Source organism: Diadema antillarum, unplaced genomic scaffold (genome assembly GCF_040938485.1).
Source record: "Diadema antillarum isolate AM-2024a unplaced genomic scaffold, OU_Dant_1.0 seq00001271_RagTag, whole genome shotgun sequence".
Classification (NCBI taxonomy): domain Eukaryota; kingdom Metazoa; phylum Echinodermata; class Echinoidea; order Diadematoida; family Diadematidae; genus Diadema; species Diadema antillarum.
In genome coordinates, this window is record NW_027272053.1 from 167,881 (window position 1) to 192,358 (window position 24,478).

Here is a 24,478-nt window from a genome sequence, read left to right on the forward strand (position 1 = left end):
AACCCACCACAACAACAAATGGAAGTAGAATTCACATTCTTAAAGAACCAAAAGAGAACGACATCTGACTTCCGATAAAAATCTTCAGCGACAAATAATTTGTAACGGCCTCCGGGGAGAGCTCAGAGTCAAGTTAGATCTGGGTCAGCGACAAACGGCAGAATGAGGGAAACTCAGCCAGTTTTAATAAGATGAGGGGAAAAATGTCCTAAGGAGTAGGACATGCCAACATGGATTAGGCTTACAAAAACACACAGAAAGTGCAGCGCCAACCGGTTGATCGTGCTGAGGTCACAAGAACTTTTATGACAGAAGCTTCATGAAATTACACATATGTGTGCTGTCAAAGACTTGTCAGTGCCTACTATGTACATACCGTACCTCACAAATCATTTCATTGAAATAAGTGCGAGAAAAAACACCTTATCACGCAAAGTAAACATCAATGTAGAAGATATTTCTTTAAACATATTGGGGGAAGCACACCCATATCATTAATATTTTCATCCGCTATAGTCATCTGTTGACCTTTATAGGGACATCAGTACCACACACAAATGAGATGTGTTGTTGTTTTTTTCATCTTGAACAATGAGTTCATTTACAATGTCATATCAAGGACATTGTGGAAAGACATATTTACAAAATTACTGTATCCACCATATAGGTTGTCATAATAACAGTATGGTATTCCACGATTCAAGACAATTTCAGAATAGCAAGTGGTTGAATTCACAATTGGAACCCATAGCTTGAGAATGAAAAAGGTGTATCATCCCTTTTCAAGAAAAAGGTCAGCAATTTTTAATCTCACAGAAGATACACAATGAATTTGTGTTCCTGAGAGTGATATTTTCAAAAGTTAGGAAAAACTTGAGTCAACTTACCAAAGTCTTAAACATACGAAAAAATCTTTCAATAAATGATGACCACAGTAATCTCTTATAGTTGGTAAAATGACATAATTCTTGTGTGTTTTTATTTTCGCTAACAACGAACATATTCCTGATAACAGTTTTGTGTTTGTAGTTCAATTTGCCCTTTAATCTCTCAAACATCATCACCTCTTTAACTCATTCACCTCTCTGTGTCTTCTCTAACAGCTCTCCTCTGACAATTGCTTCTTTCTCTTTCTCTTTCATCTATTTCTAACTCTCTTTTTCCCCCAAGCTCTCTTTGAATGCTCTCTCTGAATTTTCAGGGGCGCCAAAAAACTTTTTCATTTTTTGCAATTCTAATATCAATGTTATCGCAAAATAATGCTGAAAAATTCTTTTGGATTTCACTGATAATTTTTATGTTTTAAAGCTCAAATCAGCATTTTGGATATTCAAGATAGAGTAATGAGGTTTTTGAATATATGCCAATTGAGATACGAGTTCTTGTCACCCCATGGACGACATACACATATATATTTACCTATCTCTCTCTTCCCGAATTTCTCTCTCTCTCAATCTTGCTTTCTTAACACGTTGAGGACCAGCTGGTTTTGTTATAACACACATTTCCCATAGACACCTGCCCGAGGATACTCTAGACTAGTCTTCAACAGGTTAATATCTAGCTCATATACCATCAATCTCTCTTTTCCTTCAGCATCACGACATGCATCAATTAAGGTTCCTGCACATGATCAGGTGAAAAATTCATGCACAGACGTGAAGTTTTCACTCATCAAAATTTTGATGCCTACCTGAGCTATGGCTTCAAATTCCTCGTGCTTCTTCTGTAAGGCTCGCGCTTTGTGCAGAGATTTTCCAATACTCGTGTGTTTGTTCAGAAACTCCTCCCCATAATTCTGCAGCCAGAACAGCACCTGGAATTTAAGAGAAATGGGGATAGAGCGAGAGCAAGAGAGACAGAATATATTTTATAATCTCATCTCCTCATTTCATCTTATGTTATCGTTGCATAGTGCTTAAAAAAGCTGTCAAGCTTGTCCACAAATATTTACAAATCACTATGAATCACAAATCAAACCAGTACTCCTTCAAACAGATCATGGATTGTGGCTGCTCATATCATGCTGGGTCTTTATCCTACCGAGACACAAGTGCTAATGTGTGATGATAATGATAATGGTTATCATTAATTAAGGGGCATGCACCACTCATCTTTTGACATATGTTGATAACCTCATAACAAAGTGACATATGTGGTGCTGTGCAACATTTCAAAGCACAAAGTGTAAAGATTAGTAGTCTCTGCAAATTGACATCCATGTTTAAGTTAAAGGTATTATTCCAAGACCTCGTCATGCTTCTCACTGGATTATTTTACAAAAATTCAATAACTCCTTATTTGCTCATGCTTAAAAAAAGGAATATCTTCTGGACTGCACATAACAGTGTCATTTTCTATTTTACGTCGTATCGCTCTTCAATTTTTGTAATAACCTTGAACTTCTTGGCAATTATGAAAACTAGCACAAAAAACAGGAAATTCAAAGTATTTGTTCCTTATTATATAATGTGAATTCATATCATCACTGTCATACTTCTTACAAAAGGCTCATTATTTTGCTTACACTTTGCACTAAACATTCTGCAAGACTAATCATTCTATCTCAATGTTGTAAAATTTTGCCATGAAGACAATATAAAAAAAAAAAATGATGAAAATAAAACTTTAAAATATCTAGAAAAGCACTCGGAGAGCGCAGACCCCCGCCAAGCAGTTACTTGCTCTTCCATATGGAGATCAGTGATTTCCACCCACTGGAAAATTGCCCAAGATCCCCAATATAGAAGCCTTTGTTACGTCATAAACCCTCAGATGCGCGGCGCGCCTCACCCTAGCAGAAACTAGGGCACGCACTTTAGTGCACGCATGCAAACCTCAAATACGCCCAGCCTGAACTCCCAAGTTCATTGACCCTACCTGCCAAAATATCAAAAATCCTTCATATATTCCCCCAAAATTCTCGGATCATTACCAAAAGTTAATCGTTTGGTACTTGGGTCATTCTCAACCTTTCCTGCACGTTTCATCCCAATCCGCTGACTACTTTTTGAGTTATTTTGCGCACAGACAAACGAACAATCGAACGAACAAACCAACGGTAACGAAAACATGGCGGAGGTAATAAGAGGTGAGGAATGGATTGACGGACGGGCAGACAGATAGACAACTCAAAAATATAATTCTCAGGCATCCCACATTATAAAAGAAAATATTCATTAAACCAATCTGTGTCATATACATACATGTACAAAGCCTTAGATCAAAGATAAGCAAAACATATTCTTGTTAAGTGTTTCCTCAGTCCCACCTGTGCTGTGTCGTGCTGGAAGACGCACAGCTGCACACGCTGGTTGATGACCGTCTTTTTGCGCTGCCACAGATCGTCTAACTCCCGGTGCCGCTGCAGCACTTCGTGGATCAGATCCAAGACATGGCCGGCGGACTGGGAGTAGTCGGTCTGGGCAGTCACAGAGTTTTCACTCTCAGGGCTCAGCGGCTGCTGGAGGGTTGCCAGTAGCGACTTGCCATCTGAACACACCTGGTAGCGACAAGGAGGGAAATGAGGAAAATAGAGGAATGGAGGAACAATGTCATTGTCACATTTCTCTTGCAAACAGCAAAGGAGTAACCCCTGAATCCAAACTGAATATGGTAATTTGAAGGTTTCAAACAGCACCTCATTCCTGTGAAGATACATTATAAAGGTAGCTATCAAAAGGGATTAATGGTCCTAGGGGGCTGTTATCCTGGGGGTTAATGGTCCAGGGGCTTGTTGTCCTGGAACAGATTCAGTTTAGGAGTCTGTTTCCTAAAGATTGAGCGTGAGTTGCAATCAAACTTACATTGCATTTCTTCAACAACTTTGCGATTAATCGCAAGTAACCCTCAATCTACTGAAAGTTATGCTTGATTTGTCTTGACATCAAGCGTAAGTGCCTTTATGAAACAGGACTTACGCTCAATATTGAACTTTCACTCAATTCAACAAGTTACGCTTAATAAATCAAGCATAAGATCCGCTTAATAAATCGAGCATAAGATCAATCGCAACTCTTTATGAAACAGGCCCCAGATCTAGTAGGGAAGGATAAAAAGACATTCCAGATGTATTCTAGATCAGAGCAAGGTGGGCACAAGATAATTGTTCCTAAATAAAATGACCTAATGAAACAATTCCTACCTCCTGTGGACTGATTGATCCCAAAACTGTCCCTACGATCAGTTAACCCGTTCCATACGGGATCCTGGTGGCCTGTCTACGGGGATTTCAGAATTCAGTATGGAACGGGATAAAATGAACTAAGGATTGACTTTGGATCATAGTCAATCAGACCCCAGGGGATTAATGTCCAGTGGTAGTTATCAGGGGAAAGTCATCTACACGGACTTGAGATGGCAAAACAATGTATGTCGAAAATTCATGAAATCTGACTTAGTCACATATTTCAGTTTGTTTTAGTGTAATCTAACTCTGAAACATGTATGCGCCATTGAAAGATTTACATTGTTTTGCCATAGCAATACTTACATAGCTTGGTTTATAGGCTGATGCGGTAAAACAACGTACATTTTGTCTTATGCAAATTATTCTTAAAAATAAGGGGTCTAGTGAAATCGATTTGCATGCAATATATTGTTGATACTGTTGCTCCTTTTAGGGTAAGATATGAAGTACTAAACAAAAACAGAAAAAGAGCAGTACCTTTGCAAAACTTTAAACTCAATTTACTCAAAGAGAGGTGTCATGCAGATACATTGTTTTGCCATCTCAAGGCCGAGAGGATTGCTGCCTGGATATGCAGTAATTCTTACCTCTGTGTATTTCTGGTTGATGTCCTCTGATAGAGTATGATGGCAATGAAGCATCGATTCTAACTGTCCGACATCGTGTGGTAGATCGTCCTCCAGGTGGCAGCCGCGTATCCAGCCCTCAAAGTTAGTGTGGTACTGTCCATGGACGCAGAGAGAACAGGGGATACAAATATATACCTATGTTACATTTGAGTCAATCAGTTGGGCTATTAGTTAATGACCCAGTACCAATTTGGCAGAGAAGAAAAGTTGCCAGATGGAAGATGTGTGAAAACTGTTTGTTTTGTGTGTGTGTGTTTCCCTGTAAGCTTTCCTGCACTTTCTCACCTAGCCCCTTTCTACCAGAGTAAACCACTAGCATACAGCAAACAATGCACTGGGAAGTCCTGCTTTAACCCTAACTAGGCCGGGCTATTTAGGTAGATGATAGAGCCGGGGGGGGGCCTCCCAGGCCCCCCTTCCAGATCTCGGCCGTCGACCGCGCCATTGCAAAGAAAATCGGCACACACATTGCCTATGATGTAATCTAAAGTGCAATGAAGCTAATTTTCCAAAAAATTATCATTTATGCTAAATTATGCTAATTTATGCATAATGATGCATGAAATCGGACAATTTGGTATAAATCACTAAATAAAGCTCAAAACAGGCATATTTTTGGTGCAAATATTCTTTTTAGTGTCCTTAGCAAATGTAAGAGAAAAAAAATTGCGCCATCAGTAAAAAATTCCTAAGTATTTTATTGTTTTTTGAATTTCTTACGTGTTTCTCTGTTTTTTCAACTTTATGTTTTTCATTATTTTTTCGATGAAATTTGTCTGCGACATTGTTCCAAACAAGAAAATATGTTATTAATTGATTTTAATCAATAAAACCCCCAAATAATCATGCTTTTATGAAATTTGCCTGTAAGCACAGTTTGCATTGAAATTGTACACGAATTCACGTTTTTGAGCAATTTTTGGTCTGACATGCACGTACAGATTTACGTGCAACTTCAGAACTGCGCGCTCGGGCATCATAAATTTGGTGTCAAAAGATGTAGGAGACTTGAAAGAAAAAAGTCGTGAAACGTCACGGCGATGGTTTTTCGCGATAGCGATACATCGCGCGGAACGTCGAGGGGGGGCCTCAGAGGCCCCCCCCCCCCCCCCCCCCCCCCCCGCCTAGTTAGGGTTAATTTGTTGTGTTGCTGTTGCTATTTTTGTGTTTAGGCTGTTTTTGTTGTTGTTACTGTTGTTGTCACTGTTAATGTTGACGGTGATGGTGGTGAGGGTGACATAGAGAAAGAGAGAGAGAGGGATGATGGTGATGATGTCATAATCACTGCATAAAGAGGGTCAATTATGTATTCCTTGTTGCAAGGACACAGACCCTCATCAAGAAAGAAAGGCCCTCACCTCACTGTACTGCCTCATCCATTTTATCGGGATCAACGCCCTAGGAAGGACGCTGGATAAAGGTCAATGTGTTCTTTACCCTGGATTAATGGTTTCATATCTTCTATCATCGGTCACCTCTCCTAAATAGCAGACTGATTTGGAAAGGGGGCGTGGCCAACTGGACCCTTCTCACCCATATTTAGCAATAATATGATTACAACTACAATGATGAAGAAAAGAATGTATACTAAACATTCAACTGCAACTGTGCTTCTTTTAAACCTTGCAGAACTCCTGATCTGGTTCTTTTGTATCAAAAGGTCATATAACTCAGTCCAGGAGGTCACTCCGTAAAGGACTCTTTGAAGAGTTTTGGTCTGCTTGTTGTTTTTTCTGTTTTTAATAGCTATCATCATTTTTTTTTTAACCAGTCTGAGCACAATTCTTAAATGAAGTGGGATCTTGCTTCTCTCATCAGAAAAACTCAACATTTGTTTGGAAATATTTATGTGTCCCAATAAGCTAGCATTCAAATGCTTGAGAGCAGTTTATCACTAATACCAAAATCATATAGTACACTAGAGAGAATCTAGGTACCAGTAGTGAGGATAAAATGCCTTGCCAAGGGATGCATCCATGACATCCAGTGGACTTGAACCCAGGACCTCATGACTGAGAGCCTGTGGACTAATCCACTGAGCCACGGCTTCAAAATCTGGATGTCAGATGCAACACGGAATTCATTATTCACATGGGAACTCTATTTTCTTTGTGGTGGTAACATCAGTTATGTCATAGGAATATCAAAATAATCATTTTCAGTCAAAAAAAGAAATGGCTCTCATAATTTTTCTCTTGTTTTGAGAAAAACAACGGACAAGTTTAACAGGTCTGAAAGAGAGTTATTTCTCATCATATAACTTGTTAATGAAACCCTGTACAGTGATTGGTCTACAAAGCATCATGTGACCAAACATAAAATTGCTAGGTTGTTGATGGTATTGAAAACAAAATGCCGATAGAGAAAAAAATGTTCTATATTGTGATGTCATATTCAAGGTATAGTGCATTTATATACCTTGGATATTACATCATAGATATGTGATCAACCCAATGGTGTTTCAATTGTTGGTATTTGGAGTTAAAATGGCTATCAGTATCAGTCTTATAGACCAATGTGTATAATTGTGTCTGCTGCATTCTGCAGTACACTGATCATCTGCACTGCAATAAGTCAACAATTTTATCAAACGATTTTACTTGTTTCATTTCAAGATTTGCTCAGAGCAAATATATCAAACTGTTTCAAGTCACTAGTGAAATCATAAATTCCTTGGAGACAAAAATTGCACTATTTCTACAACCTCAGAACCCATTTTTTTAACCCGTTGAGGACAAACAAGTCCCCAGTATACTTAGGCAGGGGTCTATGGGAAATGCATGTTGTAGCAAAATCAGCCCATCCTCAACGGGTTAACTAGGCAAGCTTCTGATATTGCTCAAATGCCCTACACAAGATGATGAATTCCAAAATACAAACCTGATGGACTTTCTTGTGGAACATGACCGACATGGCAAGCAGGGTGCTGCGCTCATCCAGCGCCACGGCAAAGGCCCGCCACTCACGGTCGATCCTCATCATGTGTGACCTGATGATCTCTGAGGCATAGTGGCCACTCTCGATAAGCTGTGAGGCTGCCTTGAGGACTCTGCTTATGTGGACATACATGGTCTGAGGGAGAAAAGGAGAACAAACAAAAAATTGTTGTTGCTTTGAACACTCAGTGTTCAAATGGGGCCCCCTGGGAATGATTTTTCACTTATCTTATTTTGTTATCAAACTTCCTTTACATTGATTTTAAACAGACAGTACCATATATCCTGCTACACAGAAATTATCATATAATTATATATCTTTCTTAAAAAGGTACATCAAGTCATATTCTTATATCTGTTTCTTTGTTGTCTTCTTGTACGCTTCTAGAATGTTTTAACTGAGGATTTGACAACTGTTAATTCCTGATGCTGACTGCCTTGATTCAATAGGAATAAATAGGGCTGGGGATGAATGTTGTTTCTTTCTTTCTTCCTTTCTTTTCTGTTTGTGTTTCATTTTCCATCTGACGAGATGGTTGGCCATTCCAGATTCAGCCGCACTAGCTGATATTCCATGGGGTCCAGTTGGGTTTGGGACAGGACCACTTCATCTGGCTATGCATCCTCCTCTTTGCGATAAATGAATGAAGCAGGACTTTTGATGTGCAAGGGTTGTGACTCTCACACACAGGACATGCAATTAATGTCCTAGCGTCTGCAAGTCACTGAGCTGTCAAGTATTGGGATGCAGGCAAGATCTTGGTCGCTGCCTCAGATTAAGACTGATTGTAAGATATCGTGGGGAATTCCCCTCCTTACCATAGACTGTCCAGCAAAGTGATTGTGCTCCTCAGAGAGCTCCACAGCAATCTCCACCCGGTTACCAAGGTCGGTGTGATTGATGAGGAACAAGTCTCTATGATGCTCCAACCATTCAAAGAGCTGCACATATAACAAAATAAAAGAGATATATCAAATTAATCAACCTGTACAACTGTACAAATATAGATGGAGGGAGCGACAAAGGTAGGTATGCAGATAGATAGACAGGTAGATAGATATATTGATTGATAGATAGATAGATAGATAGATAGATAGACAGATAAGATAGATAGATGAATAGATATATCAATTGATAGATAAACAGATAGACAAAATGATAGATAAATAGATATATCGATAGACAGATAGATAGATATATAGACAGACAGATAGATAGATGGATAGACAGATAGATCTATAGACAGGTAGGTAAATAGATAGATAGATAGATAGATAGATACATAGATAGATAGATAGATGGATAGACAGATAGATAGATACAAACAGACAGATGTATAGATAGACAGGTAGGTAGATGGATACATGTATATTGATAGACAGATAGACAGACATATATATCAATAGATATATAAGGGTAGATGGATGATTGGGTTGATGGCAGACACACAGAGATATAAAGATAAATAAAAACATACATCGCACGATCCTTGTGAAAATTTGCACTAAGGTAGAGGCCAATGTAATCTACAAGACAGCGTAGTTAGATTTTTCACATCTTAATTTATGTATTTCATATTAATCAATTTATGCTAATTTATGCTAAAAAACATTGCCTATAAATACAAAAAATAAAGCTCCAAGACTTCTAATTTTGGGTGAACATATTCTTTTCAGTATTCTCAACAACAATATTGAAGCAAAAATTTGGCTTCATAATAATTTCTTATGTATTTTATTGTTTATTGAATTTCTTATGTATTTGTTTGTTTTTTTGTTTTCTGTTTTCGTTGTTTTTTTCGCCAAAATTTGTCGCAGAAACTTTTTAAAGCATAATCAGGCTAAAATAAATCATTATCAGCCATTGAAAGCATTTGGAGCTATGGGAGGCAAAAGCAGTCAGTGAAGTGGTGTAAGGACTCTGCTGCCCTCTACTGGCCATTGTTGGCACAGTGTCTCACACAAACAGGCCGACTGTATTGAAAGATACCTTACCAGTCCAAAAATAGGACTCATGCTCAGACCACAGAGACAGATAGCATACACATGTGATGATCGTATGCAATGAATGTTATACTTGATATTCTTAAGCCAAAAGTTTAAAAGAGAGGAAAAAAAAGTGAAAATGATGCAAGGGGAAAATTTGTGACCCGCTACAACAAAATGATCCTAAAGTCGGGCGAGGTCAATTATTTGAAAACTGCATGATGTAATTCCCTAATCTTTCTGCTTTAAATTGATATATAACACATTTTATAAAAATAATCGGCTGCGGAGATATCGATGCTTAAAAGAGAGCATGTCGAGACGTCTGGAAAATCACTGTTTCGAGAAAAGCGCCCTAAAAGTCTTCCTTTCGACGCAATCGCGATCAAGGGACACGCCAGTCAGCTTTCACCTCTGGACAATAGAAGGTAAGCCCTAGCAACCCCCGAAGAGTTCATTCAAGCACATCAGCGTCGGCGGTCTCCTCACCAACCAATCAGTGACCAGGATGTGAGAAGCGGCTGAGCATAGCGCATCCCGCCCGCACGCACCAGTTGACTGGGCAGTGTGCGAGCTTCACGCTTCGGTTAGCAGCAAGCAGCAAACTGACCAATGAGATCACTCTGGTCGTTGTTGGGGGCGGAACTTATCTGTGGCGCTCAATCCAAATTTTCGAACCAGTTTCTACTTCGTTGAAACGCCAAAAAACATGGCTCAGAAAAACGCTATTTTTGGGTCTTTCCTTTGATCATTTTGCTTCAAAATTTCGACAGATGATAGAAGACATGTTAGACTCCAATAATATATCAAAATCAGAAAATTGTAAGTTTTGACGAATTTTAATGCTCTGACTTCAAACTCGATTTTCACGGCTTCGACCGTGCGCGACTTTAGGATCCTTTTGTTGTAGCGGGTCACATTTCATGAGACTGAGACTAAGATTTCCTATTTTAACCCCTTGAAGACTAGTAATGAGTACACTTGGGCAGGCATCTATGGGAAATGTGTGATATAGCAAAATCAGCTCGTCCTCAATGGGTTACTGTCGTTTCTACGCCATATATTTCGCGAGTCTAAATTTTCGCGAATCGGGACTTCCCGACGATTTTGCGAGTGGTTAAATTCGCGATCGTGGAGTCCTGTACTAAACGGAGAAGTGTACACGCATACATCACATTCACATTGGGATCACAGTCAATATTTTCGTGTGTCTTTAATTTCACAAATAGCACCTGACTCGCAAAATTCGCGAAAATAAAAACCTCGCGAAATATTCGGCGTATACAGTAATGTGATAGGAACCAGAATGAGAGACTGGTCTGAGAGGGGGACAATGCAAGCTGAGATGGAAAAGATGTGTATCAGATTCCATCTGTTTTTATTGTGCTGACATGTGTTCACTCCCATAAAGCGGAGAAAAAAAGAGTAGATTCCTTCCGAGAATAGTGGGATTCACCTTGCTCAGGTAATAGGGAAAGAGAAATATGAACAGCCAATGTCATTGAAGACACCACTATTCAAAAGTCTTGAGATAAACAGAAGGCAATAATTCTATCTATCACCAACAAAAATACCTGTCCGCTTCTCATCTGATGTAGCATGAGAGATCAGCATATCTCGGTCTGTCTACTCACCTTTTTGGCATCCTGCTCAAAGAGACGGAGTTGAAGGCACTCTTCAAGCTTGGTGTGCTTGGCTGTCCACAGCTGGTAGAGGTGTTGCCGGGTGTTGGCCACGTTGTCGAGGAGTTGGAGGATGCGGGGCGCCACCGCCTGGAAGTCGGCGTTTAGCGACACGGTGGAGGAGCTGGAGAAACTGCCACCATAGCCACTGTCCACTGTCACAGAGTCACCTCCAAACACACCACATATTCTGATGGGATAAAGATCAAAAGGCTATCAAGTTCATATTCAACAATATTTTCTAATCAGGGCCATCACTACCAAAACCCTTACAAATAGAACCACCGGCATCACTACAACCACCATTGTAACAGCTACTTTCATCATTAAACATCACCATCATGACACCATCACCATACCACCACCATTCACACCTCCAGCACCATCAATACCACCACCTTCACCAACACTATAGCCACCATTCCTACCCGATGACACGACATTTGCTCCTGTGACAGTTGCTCCGGTCTTATTTTCTCCAAGGACTTAGGGTCAGGGTTAAGGTTAGGGTTGTGATAGGGTTTTAGGTTCAGTTTCATGTGGGGATTAGGATCAGGGTTAGGATTATGTTTGTGGGTAGAATTTATGTTTGGCTTACCGTGCAGATATTTAATGGGAGCAATTGTTGCTGGAGCAAATGTCATGGAACCACTTCAATAAGAAAACAGCACTGCCATAATCACACCATCACCATACCACCACCACTCCCACCTCTAGGACCATCACCATACCACTGCCACTCTCATCTCCAACACCATACCATTGCCACTATCCTCCCACCTCCAAAACCATCTAACCATACCACTGCCACCCCCACCTCTAGCACCATAACTATATACCACTGCCATCCCTACCTCTAGCACCATCACCATACCACCACCACTCCCACCTCTAGGACCATCATCATACCACCACCACTTCCACCTCTAGGACCATCATCATACCACCACCACTTCCACCTCTAGCACTATCACCATACCACCACTACCCCCACCTCTAGCACCATCACCATACCAGTATCACTCCCACCTCCAACACCATCACCATACCACTACTACCCCTACCTCTAGCACCATCACCATACCAATATCACTCCCACCTCCAACATCATCACCATACCACCACCACCCCCACCTCCAACACCATCACCATACCACCACCACTCCCACCTCTAGGACCATCACCATACCACTATCACTCCCACCTCCAACACCATCACCATACCACCGCCACCCCACCTCCAACACCATCACCATACCACCACCACCCCCACCTCCAGCACCATTTCCATACCACTATCACTCCCACCTCCAACACCATCACCATACCACCACTACCCCTACCTCTAGCACCATCACCATACCACTATCACTCCCACCTCCAACACCATCACCATACCACCACTACCCCTACCTCTAGCACCATCACCATACCACTATCACTCCCACCTCCAACACCATCACCATACCACCGCCACCCCACCTCCAACACCATCACCATACCACCACTACCCCTACCTCTAGCACCATCACCATACCACTATCACTCCCACCTCCAACACCATCACCATACCACCGCCACCCCACCTCCAACACCATCACCATACCACCACTACCCCTACCTCTAGCACCATCACCATACCACTATCACTCCCACCTCCAACACCATCACCATACCACCACTACCCCCACCTCCAACACCATCACCATACCACCACCACTCCCACCTCTAGCACCATCACCATACCACTGCCACCCCCACCTCCAACACCATCTCACCATACCACTGCCACTACCACCTCCAACACCATCTTACCATACCACCGCCACTCCCACCTCCAACACCATCACCATACCACCGCCACTACCAACTCCAACACCATCTCACCATACCACTATCACTCCCACCTCAAACACCATCACCATACCACCGCCACTCCCACCTCAAACACCATCACCATACCACCGCCACTCCCACCTCTAGCACCATCACCATACCACTGCCACCACCACCTCCAACACCATCACCATACCACTGCCACCCCCACCTCCAACACCATCACCATACCACCGCCACTCCCACCTCCATCACCATCTCACCATACCACCGCCACTCCCACCTCCAGCACCATCAATATCACTACCTTTCCCAATACTATCACCACCGTTCTTACCCACTACCACCACTGAGTCACCACCACAGATACCACCACCACCACTACCATCACCACCACTGGTAAGCAGCTCTCCAGCCACCGGGCCTCACCTCCGGAGGACTTTTTGGCCCTCCTGGTTGACCGCCTCCAACGGCATCTGCTGGATGCTGCGGCGGAGCACCTCGTGGTCCTGTAGACTCATCTGAGCACCCTCTATGTCCATGGCAAACTGCATGCAATTCAGGTCCTGTGTCAGCTGCTCCTGGTGCTGCATCATGTCTACTGCTTTACAGATGAAGTCCTCTAGTGCCTAAAGGGTTAAGATGGCAACCAAAACATTGGTCTTTATCCAGGCCTTCATAAAAAAAAAAAGATTCTAATAGTTTCTCTACATGAGACAAATATTGATAATATCAGGAACAATATTTTGCAAGATGCCTTGATGTAATGTGTTGTTTGTGTTGTTTGATGTAACATTTAATTCCAGCAAGTTCTGACTTAATGTTGTTTCTCGACACTGACAGTATCAAGCTTTATTTGAATGCCTTCATGATAGACAGACATGCCACGCATTAGAGGCATATGCCTCCATATAATAAGATCATGTTGTTCTTTAATGTACGCCCAGCATATCACTGAAATTCACTCTTCTCCTATGTGCGCGATCATTACTTCATAATTTCCCTTCATAATTTACTTGAAGAGATAGAGCATATCAGACACTACAAATTCTAGCAATTGTACAATACCAAGGTAACTATAAGTTGCACGAAATATTCAAGAACATCTTGACATGAGCTAAACATGTTAAATAAAGGAATCTGGCAAGTGATGAATCATGTCACTTGCCTGTATTTTCTTTTCCACATTTTACAAGATTTGCCTTTATAAGAGGAAGCCAAGCTAGAGGAGGGCAATTGTGCTAAAAGCTTCAATGTCAACTCACTGACAAACATCAGGTGCGTTTTCTGTGATTTTTTTTTTACACATTTTGATTTGTAAACACCCGCCTCCTTCTTCCTCCACACTGTCATAAAAGGTGATGATTCTCCCAATTGTCCATGACACTTGAAAGTTCAATGAGTCAAACAATCCAAAGTTTGAGACCAAGGAGCTAAAAGATTCCCCCCCCCCCCAAAAAAAAAAAAAAAAAAAACAGCCCTTGTTTACTACAAAGCATGGATGGACCAGGCCTCAAACAATTAAATGCACTCAAGCAAATAATGAGCGTGGGATGACAAAAGAAAAGTGGTGTCTGGCTCTGAAGGGGTGTGGACAATGGGGAAGTGTTGAGTAATCCGAAAGAGTTGTCTAAGAATACATGACTGCTGTTCCATGTCTAGTCTCACTTCAAGACAGAGATATATGTTCTTCTGAGCCAATTTCTACATTTTACATGGTCAAGCAATACGGATGGAGAGGCACCCATAGAAAGACTGAGGCAAGAATTGTGAACTAACTAAATAACAGGATGCCAAGAAAATTTGGGACAAAATGAATGCAGTTTTGATTTTATCAAAAATATGGACTATTATTTATTAGTGGAAAATTGAGCAAAGAAAATGGGATTCCATCGGGAATTTTCTTTGTTCAATTTTCCACTAATAAATAATATTCATTTCTGGTCAGTTTTTCTGTTTGCGTTTGTTAGAAATATGGACTGTAACACTTGTAATTGCCTTCTCGAACTTGTTGACATCAGTCTTGGAATTAGACTAAACAAAGTTCTCCTTTTGTGAGCTTGATGAGTCATTAGCATCAAGATTACTGCCATCTTAAGGTCAGTTTGTCACACCTCTGTGACATTGTGGTCAAGTATGCAGGAAATGTAACAGTCCCCGTCTGGGAGTAAACACATCCCTTTTTAATAGACATCATAAAATCACATTAATGTCTAGTTGAAAACAACCCAAAAGAGCGATATTTGATCTGGAATGGTTGGGGGGGGGGGGGGGGGAGGGGGGACAATAAAAAGAAAATAGTTAATTTTGGCTTTCTATAGAAACTCATTACATATGACTGGCTGGACATTGCATTCTGTCTCACAAGCTATTTGTACCTTAATTGCTATTGAGTCATTACTGGTATATCACTTGCCTAAAATCTTGTGGTTACTCACAAACGAAGTGCACTCAAATTCATGAAATTCTTCCAGTGGTTGTTGTTGGTGAGTTTGGTTTTTTTTTAATAAAAACTGAGTGCAATGGAGCAAACCGGCCTAATAACCTGACCAACATGATAAGTATATTCCATCAGCCAAACATACACTTACAATATATGCATCTTGCATGATATATTATTGCTGTTACACACATATTCTTTTCTGATACTGCTATGTGATGCGATCCTGTTGCTAAGGAAACCGACTCCCCATTCCCTCCTCACCAGTCTGAGCTGGAGCCACTCCTCATGGTCGTAGTGTAGCATGCCTTCCATGTCCACAGTCAGCTGGGAGGGATCAACCACTTTCACCAGATTTTCAGCAGATATCATTGTCGTCTTCATTAAATGATTAAAAAAAAAAATAAGAGAGGAGTAACTATCTGTGACATTGTTCAATCAAAGTACTCAGTATTTGCTTTTTACTGTGGGGTTATTGCATTAACCTTGGATAGAAGATAAACTACCATTGAATATAATTCAATGCAGTACCACTGATATATTTGCAAAAAAAATCAATTTTCATCAGATTTTTTAAACATACACCAATCTTTAGGCACTGGACTAAAGAACAGAGTTGTTTCCCAGACTGCAGACATTCAACTTGTTATGAACAATGCCAAGAGTGCTCAAGTTTTCACTTGGACAGAGGTGGAGTTATGAGCTCTTGCTCCAGCATAACATGTCATCATAAAATTTGAATGTTGTGATTCATCCGCATCAGCATTAAAAAATAATCATGCTTACATCATCAACATTCTTCTTGTGTCTGACGTGTACACTCATGGAATAGGACCTCTAGATCTGCAGTGCATTGTCTGTGGACTAGCGCAGTATCAAATGCCGCCATCTCTTGAAGTACACATGACTGAACTAAAAATTCTGAGTACCAACTTTGCAGAGTTGTTAAAATTTCACCAACAAATCAATCACAGGAATGTAAAGTGTGCAATCATCAGAGATTTGGCACTGGAAATGCAGAAAACAAGAAGAAAACTGTAAAGAAAGCCCACGTCTTGATAATACAGAGATTATAAGGAAGGGGCAGATAACTGAGATCAGACTGTGCAGATATAAGAAATGGCAAACTAGGTGTGTTAAGAGTTGATGTTACCTCAAACTTCAGCTTGGAGCTGCCGAGGCTAGTTCGCTGCTTCTGCCAGAACTTCTCTGGTTTGATGATGTACACCATGTAGATGCTGTCTGGTATGCACTCCTGAGAGAGAAAGAGGTACACAGAATATGGCATTAAGGCACAAATTTCAAATGTAAACAGGGTATGTAATGCCTGAAACTTTAACATGACCTATAGAACAGAGGCATCTGGTTATATCCCTCCACAAGCTGTGATTAGCTGATGCGTACCCATTTCACTCTCTAAGTCTATCCATGTAAAGCTTTAAGATTTTGAAACAATCAAACTCAGTTTGTGAACTGGTATATGACACATATTTTGGGAGTAGTACACTTCCCAAATTGGGACTTGGATGACAATTCAGCAATTGGTTGGCTTCTCAGTTGAGGATCGCAGCAAGAGCATAAGAAATAAATTTGATCCCTTTTGAGGAAGGGAAGTCAGAAATGTCCAATTCTGAAGATGCTACACTTTGCATTCATGTCCCTTAAAGGCAATACATTTAAAAAGAAATGATAGTAATGATAAAAAATCAGTTGACATCCCAAATGTGTGGAAATGAAAATAATGTGTAAATGTATGCTATTATATTATTAAAAGACATTTTACATATTTTCTTTTCTTAAAAAAAAATATTGTAGCATCCATATCAGGACAAATTTAAGACACATTTTATCACAAGACCATAATTTGGGCAAATCAAATCAGATAACTGACATAACTTTAGTGTAGATGAAGGACAGAACTAACAAGGAAAAGTAGAAATTACGCGGTGCGTAACATATGTCCCCGCCGGAAGTAGCATTTTGTAACAAAATGTGCAATATAGGTAAAAAATCAAGGTCAAAGGTCAAAGAAGTCAAAGGTCAAAATTCTGTGTAGAAGTTTTGAAGCCCTCACCTAGTGCCATCACATAAAGCAAATGGAATCGAAATTGGGTTAGAAATGGCGAAGGAGTAGCATTTTGTAGCCAATGTACAATATAGGTCAAAAATCAAGGTCAAAGGTCAAAGAAGACAAAGGTCAAAATTCTGTGTACAAGTTTTGAAGCCCTCACCTAGTGCCATCACATAAAGCAAACGGAATCGAAATCGGGTTAGAAATGGCGAAGGAGTAGCATTCTGTAGCAAAATGCACAATATAGGTCAAAAATCAAGGTCAAAGGTCAAAGAAGTCAAAGGTCAAAATTCTGTGTAGAAGTTTTGAAGCCCTCAACTAGTGCCATCATATAAAGCAAACGGAATCGAAATCGGGTTAAAAATGGCGAAGGAGTAGCATTTCGTAGCAAAATGTACAATATAGGTCAAAAATCAAGGTCAAAGGTCAAAGAAGTCAAAGGTCAAAATTCTGTGTAGAAGTTTTGAAGCCCTCACCTAGTGCCATCACATAAAGCAAACGGAATCGAAATCGGGTTAGAAATGGCGAAGGAGTAGCATTTTGTAGCAAAATGTACAATATAGGTCAAAAAATCAAGGTCAAAGGTCAAAGAAGTCAAAGGTCAAAATTCTGTGTAGAAGTTTTGAAGCCCTCACCTAGTGCCATCACATAAAGCAAACGGAATCGAAATCGGGTTAGAAATGGCGAAGGAGTAGCATTTTGTAGCAAAATGTACAATACAGGTCAAAAATCAAGGTCAAAGGTCAAAGAAGTCATAGGTCAAAATTCTGTGTAGAAGTTTTGAAGCCCTCACCTAGTGCCATCACATAAAGCAAACGGAATCGAAATCGGGTTAGAAATGGCGAAGGAGTAGCATTTTGTAGCAAAATGTACAATATAGGTCAAAGGTCAAGGTCAAAGGTCACGACTGAAATTCTGTGTAGAAGTTTCAAAGCTCCCATGTAGTGCTATCATATAAAGCAAACAGAATCAAAATTGGCTAATAAATGACAGAGAAGTAGCAAATTGAAGATTTTGATCACACACGGACGCACACACGGACACACGGACACACGGACGGACGGACGGACGGACGGACACACGGACACACACACGTACGGAGCCCGTTTCATAGTCCCCTGCTCGAACTCGTTCGGCGGGGACAATAATTCAGTATATTGTACATTGCTGACCACATCTTCTTCTATATCAGTGAATTTCAGGGGAAATTTGAACTTATGTTGTCATTGTCTGGGTATATTTTTTTTTTCTTTGGGGGGGAGGGGAAGGGTACCAAAGTTCATATTGAAATTCTCCGACAGGGAACTATTCAGGACAAATTTTCAGACAGTCTGTCTCTGAATGAATGCATGTTTTAAAATGAAAAGTTGGCTTTAATGACTTGGCTGATGAGATAAACATGAATTGACATCTGCGAAAGAAAAAAAAAATACACAGGCAAAAATCTCCACAATGGCGGAAGCATATATCTGCTACATGTAAATGTCATTCGTCTACTGATCTTTTTGTCATTTCCATGGCAACAATAATATGGCCTAGTGGATTCATCCTGCTGATGATCACTGGCTGCAATGATGAAAAGCTTGGGTTAGTATCATGTCATTGATTTCATTCTGATTGTTATTTCTGAACACAAAAGGGCTGACCAAAAAAAAAAAAGACAAGCTGCTGCTGTTGTTGTTTTCCATGAATACCAACAGCAGGGATGCCAACCTCCTTAAAAGCACATTCCCATTGCAGTATTCTGCGGGCTGAAAAGGCATATTTTTGGAGCAAAAACACTGTTTTTACCTTTCCTGCATTAGAACTGTTTAGTAATGCAATTTGGGAAAAAACAGTAGTTTCTGTGAAACCTGCAGTACTTTTGGTATAAAATGAAAGAGTTCAAAATACTGCCAAAAAGCAGCAGTTGGCATCTCTGAGAGGTGCGTTCTCACCTGAAGAGCCTTCACGACTGGCTTGATGTTGGACCATGTCGATCCTCTCATGTCTATGATGACAGTAAAACCAAGGTCTCGGGCATCATCACTGCAGAGGAGACAGGGAAAACAAAGAGATGCATGAACAAATAACAATAAAACAAAACAAAAATAATATGATCACAATGTTGATGATAATAATGCGGTAAAATAATTATTATTAATTATTTAAATCATATTGCTATCATCATCACAATCATAACAATTTTCACTATCATTATCCTCATCACAATCAATCGTGTAGTTCATTTTCATTATTGCTCCCATCTTTCATATTTGTTGCACAATTATGAATAATGACATACATGTAGCTTTTAAATGAGCATTCTATACCTTCACACTTTATCCCTTCCCCCTCCACTATCTACATGTATCTATCTATCCATCTATCTATCTATCTATCTACCTATCTCTCAGTAGAAAGAAATACGAGTAAGACTGTGTAAAGGCAGTTTGATTAGAAATTACTTGATGGCTTGTTTGACTTTCTTTTTCTGGTATTTTCAAACATACCATGTTTGTGACAAATACATCAAATTGCCACAAACAAACAAAAATAACAACGTAGAGTTAATTTTCTCCATATTGCATGCATTCTTCTACGTCTACAGGGCAAAAAACAAAATCATCACCCAGTCTTGCATGAACTGTGAGCTATTTATATACATGAAATATATACAAAGTATATATCAGGAACAGATCAAATACTGGCACAATGATGCTGGCACTTTTGTTTACTTTGAGAGTATGTGGCCATACGTGGGAGTACTGGCAGAGTATTTTTTATGAATGAAATGAAAATAAAAAATCACGAAATAAATACTCGTCAACCACTCTGTGACCATATCTTTGTTCAACCATGTCCTTCCAACAAATGCAGATATAAAATCGAGAAATTTCAATGCATTTGTGACAACTGCTCAACAGAATCTGACGCATGGGACAAAAAATACTTATGCTCATTTCAACTGCTTCCCTTGAAGCAGAGAAACTTGGTGTACAATGAGCCATACTACATTCATTTTCAGTGGTAGAAATCCTTCCGACTGATCTCCAAGCCAGATGAGGGCTAACACCTGGAAAATCAATGGTACCTTCACATGAATATCTTCATATACTGAAAAAATCATACTGGATCAGATTATTAGGTGATCCGAGTATCCTCTCGGATCACCTATTGTATCTGTACGGATTCTTTCTTCTTCTTCTTCTTTCTTTATTTCTCCCCAAAAGTTGTGCAGAGGTTAGCTCAGAAAGTACTCTGCCTATCAATTTCAAACTTATACCATGTATGTATCGTGTCCCAAAGACGGCAATCGAACTAAAATCAAAGTGATCAGTCGACCGTGACGTCACTATGACGTCATTATATGAAAACACATTTTCAGTCATATCTCATTAATGGAATGAAGTTTTTCAATGAAATTTACGTCACATATATTTCAAGTTATGCGCATTCTACTCATATTCTCAAAATTCACATTTTCTCTTGGTACGTGCGCGTACGCGCGCGTTGAAATATTTGTATGCTCAAATCGAGCTCAAATTTTTTTTGCACACGTTTCAGACCATTTGGAGCATTTTTTGAAAAATTGAAAAAATCGGACGGACGCGTACGCGCGCGCGCATATACGCACGCACAGCTTATATGCAATGGAAATTTCCCGTTTTTTCACACGTATCGGCTGCCTGAAATGTCAAGGAATATTTCTACCAAGTTTCAAGTCAATCCGACTCCATATGACGTCATACGGGCCCGTCAAAGTTGAAATTCCGCGCGCGCGTCAATGGCGATATACAGTACAACTATGCCAAAAAACTGCCAATTTTAAATCCGATTTTACTCGTCAGGATGGACGGTGACCCCCCACTTTCTATACATATTTTGAAAACTGATGAGTTGTACATGTCATTTCATGGGTTGGCAACGCTGACAAAATGATTAAAAGATATCAAATTTCTTAATAAAGTAAAAAAAGTAAATTTTCAAAATGACGTCATCAAATTTCAAGTTCATTTGAGCGTATCTCACTAGTCCTTTGTCAATTTTCACCCAGATTTCAGTATGATGTAGCTTATTTAATGTTCTTTCAAACATAAAATTACAGTGTTCTGATTGGATAACGGTATCACCTCGTAAAAATGGATTAAAAGTAATCTTGTCAAATTTGACCAGTTTACGTGTTATCTCTATGGGAGTGCAGTTTTTCTGGAAATGAAAATTGACATGACTATCTTTATCGAGCACTAGCTCACTTAAGCTTCGGTAAATTTCTCCCAGATTTTAATATGTTGTAGCTGAGACTTTACGCTACCGTAAATGTGCCCTTCGTTTTTTCATACGATGTCAAAATCACGTCAAAAAATTGGGTTGAAATTCAGGCTTATCTTCGATGTATTGAGATATTTCTTTCTTTCTGCAACTTTCTTTGCAATAACTCAAGAAAAACGGCCTCTATCACTTCTATATTTTGCACATGTTTAGTTCATGTCACGTGAATTATTTCATAAAATAACAGCTACTTGATCGGACACCATCTTGGGTATGTAAATTAGGGTCAAAGGTCATAGGTGTTTCACCCTGTATCTTAGTGAATACATGTCTTATCTTTCCCATATTTTGCACACGCAAAGACCATGTTACAAGGATCATTTCACAAAATAATCACTTTTTACTCAGATGCCATCTTGTCTGTGCAAATTGAGGTCAAAGGTCATATGTACTTCTTTTTGTATCTTCGTTATGACGTGTTATCTCTATGGGAGGGAATTTTCTTTAATGTGAAAATTGACATGATTGTCTTTATCGAGCACTAGCTCACTTACCCTTCGGTGAATTTCTCCCAGATTTTAATATATTGTAGCTGAGACTTTGCGCTATCGTTTCATTTCCTTCGTTTTTTCATACGATGTCGGAATTACAATAAAAAATTGGTTGAAATTAAAGCTTATCTTCTATGTATTGAGATATTTCTTTCTTTCTGCAACTTTCTTTGCAATAACTCAAGAAAAACACGCCCTATCACCCCCATATTTTGCACATGTTTTGTTCATGTCTCGTACATTATTTCATAAAATAACAACTACTAGATCGGACAACATCTTGGGTATGTAAATTAGGGTCAAAGGTCATAAATGTTTCATCTTGTATCTTAGTGAATACCTGTCCTATCTTTCCCATATTTTCCACACGTATAGACGATGTCGCGAAAATCATTTCACAAAATAACCACTATTTCATCAGATGCAATCTTGGGAGTGCAAAGGTGGGTCAAAGGTCATATGTATTCATTGCTGTATCTTCGTTATTCAGTGTATACAGAATTTGGTACCAAAGATGGCAGATATGACTCCCTTTTCTAAATGAGAATGCAAACATCACACGGCCAATGTCTCTAAACACAGATGAAACTTGTATGGTCATGCCTATTGCGATCAGGACTCGAATCATTGATAAAAAAAAATCGGATCACCTTAATTTGTCAGTGATGACAAATTACAATCTCTAGTCTTCTTCTTCTTCTTATTAGGTGATCCGAGTATCCTCTCGGATCACCTATTGTATCTGTACGGATTCTTTCTTCTTCTTCTTCTTCTTCTTCTTCTTTCTTTATTTCTCCCCAAAAGTTGTGCAGAGGTTAGCTCAGAAAGTACTATGCCTATCAAGTTCAAACTTATACCATGTATGTATCGTGTCCCAAAGACGGCAATCGAACTAAAATCAAAGTGATCAGTCGACCGTGACGTCACTATGACGTCATTATATGAAAACACATTCTCAATCATATCTCATTAATGGAATGAAGTTTTTCAATGAAATTTACGTCACATATATTTCAAGTTATGCGCATTCTACTCATATTCTCAAAATTCACATTTTCTCTTGGTACGTGCGCGTACGCGCGCGTTGAAATATTTGTATGCTCAAATCGAGCTCAAATTTTTTTTGCACACGTTTCAGACCATTTGGAGCATTTTTTGAAAAATTGAAAAAATCGGACGGACGCGTACGCGCGCGCGCATATACGCACGCACAGCTCATATGCAATAGAAATTTTCAGTTTTTTCACACGGATCGAATGTCCACAATGTCAAGGAATATTTCTATCAAGTTTCAAGTCGATCCGACTCAAAATGACATCATACGGGCCCGTCAAATTCAAAATTCCGCGCGTGCGTCAATGGGGATACACTGTGCAACTATGCCAAAAAACCGCCAATTTTAAATCGGATTTTACTCGTCAGGATGGACGATGACCCCCCATTTTCTTGACATATTCTAAAAGCTGATGAGTTGTACATGTCATTTCATGGGTTGGCGATACTGAAAAAATGATTAAAAGATATCAAATTTCTTAATAAAGTAAACAAAATAAATTTTCCAAATGACGTCATCAAATTTCAAATTCACTCGAGCGTATCTCACTTAAATTTCGCCAATTTTCACCCAGATTTCAGTATGTTGTAGCTTATGAAATGTTCTTTCATCAATGTGATAACAACATTTTGATTGGATAACGTCATCACCTCGTAAAAATGGATTGAAAGTATCCTTGTAAAATTTCACCAGTTTACGTGTTATCTCTATGGGAGTGCAGTTTTTCTGGCAGTGAAAATTGACATGACTCTCTTTTTCGAGCACTAGCTCACTTATGCTTCGGTGAATTTCTCCCAGATTTTAGTATGTTGTAGCTGAGACTTTGGGCTATCGTAAGTGTGCCCTCCATTTT

The 24,478-nt window shown here is 39.7% G+C and overlaps 1 protein-coding gene across 1 annotated transcript in view; it reads right to left on the bottom strand.

Annotated features, from left to right (window-relative positions):
* Positions 1-1,586: 1,586 nt before the first annotated feature.
* The window catches only part of LOC139745500 (kalirin-like), a 90,058-nt gene continuing 67,166 nt past the window's right edge, over positions 1,587-24,478 (bottom strand). The window contains exons 4-13 of the mRNA XM_071655888.1: positions 19,707-19,797; positions 16,852-16,953; positions 15,963-16,076; positions 13,688-13,887; positions 11,375-11,612; positions 8,574-8,696; positions 7,699-7,890; positions 4,777-4,911; positions 3,272-3,502; positions 1,587-1,816 (exon numbers count right to left, since the gene is read on the bottom strand). Of these exons, the coding sequence (XP_071511989.1) occupies positions 1,634-1,816; positions 3,272-3,502; positions 4,777-4,911; positions 7,699-7,890; positions 8,574-8,696; positions 11,375-11,612; positions 13,688-13,887; positions 15,963-16,076; positions 16,852-16,953; positions 19,707-19,797 (1,609 nt within the window). The 3' untranslated portion in view covers positions 1,587-1,633. The remainder of the gene's footprint in view (positions 1,817-3,271; positions 3,503-4,776; positions 4,912-7,698; positions 7,891-8,573; positions 8,697-11,374; positions 11,613-13,687; positions 13,888-15,962; positions 16,077-16,851; positions 16,954-19,706; positions 19,798-24,478) is intronic.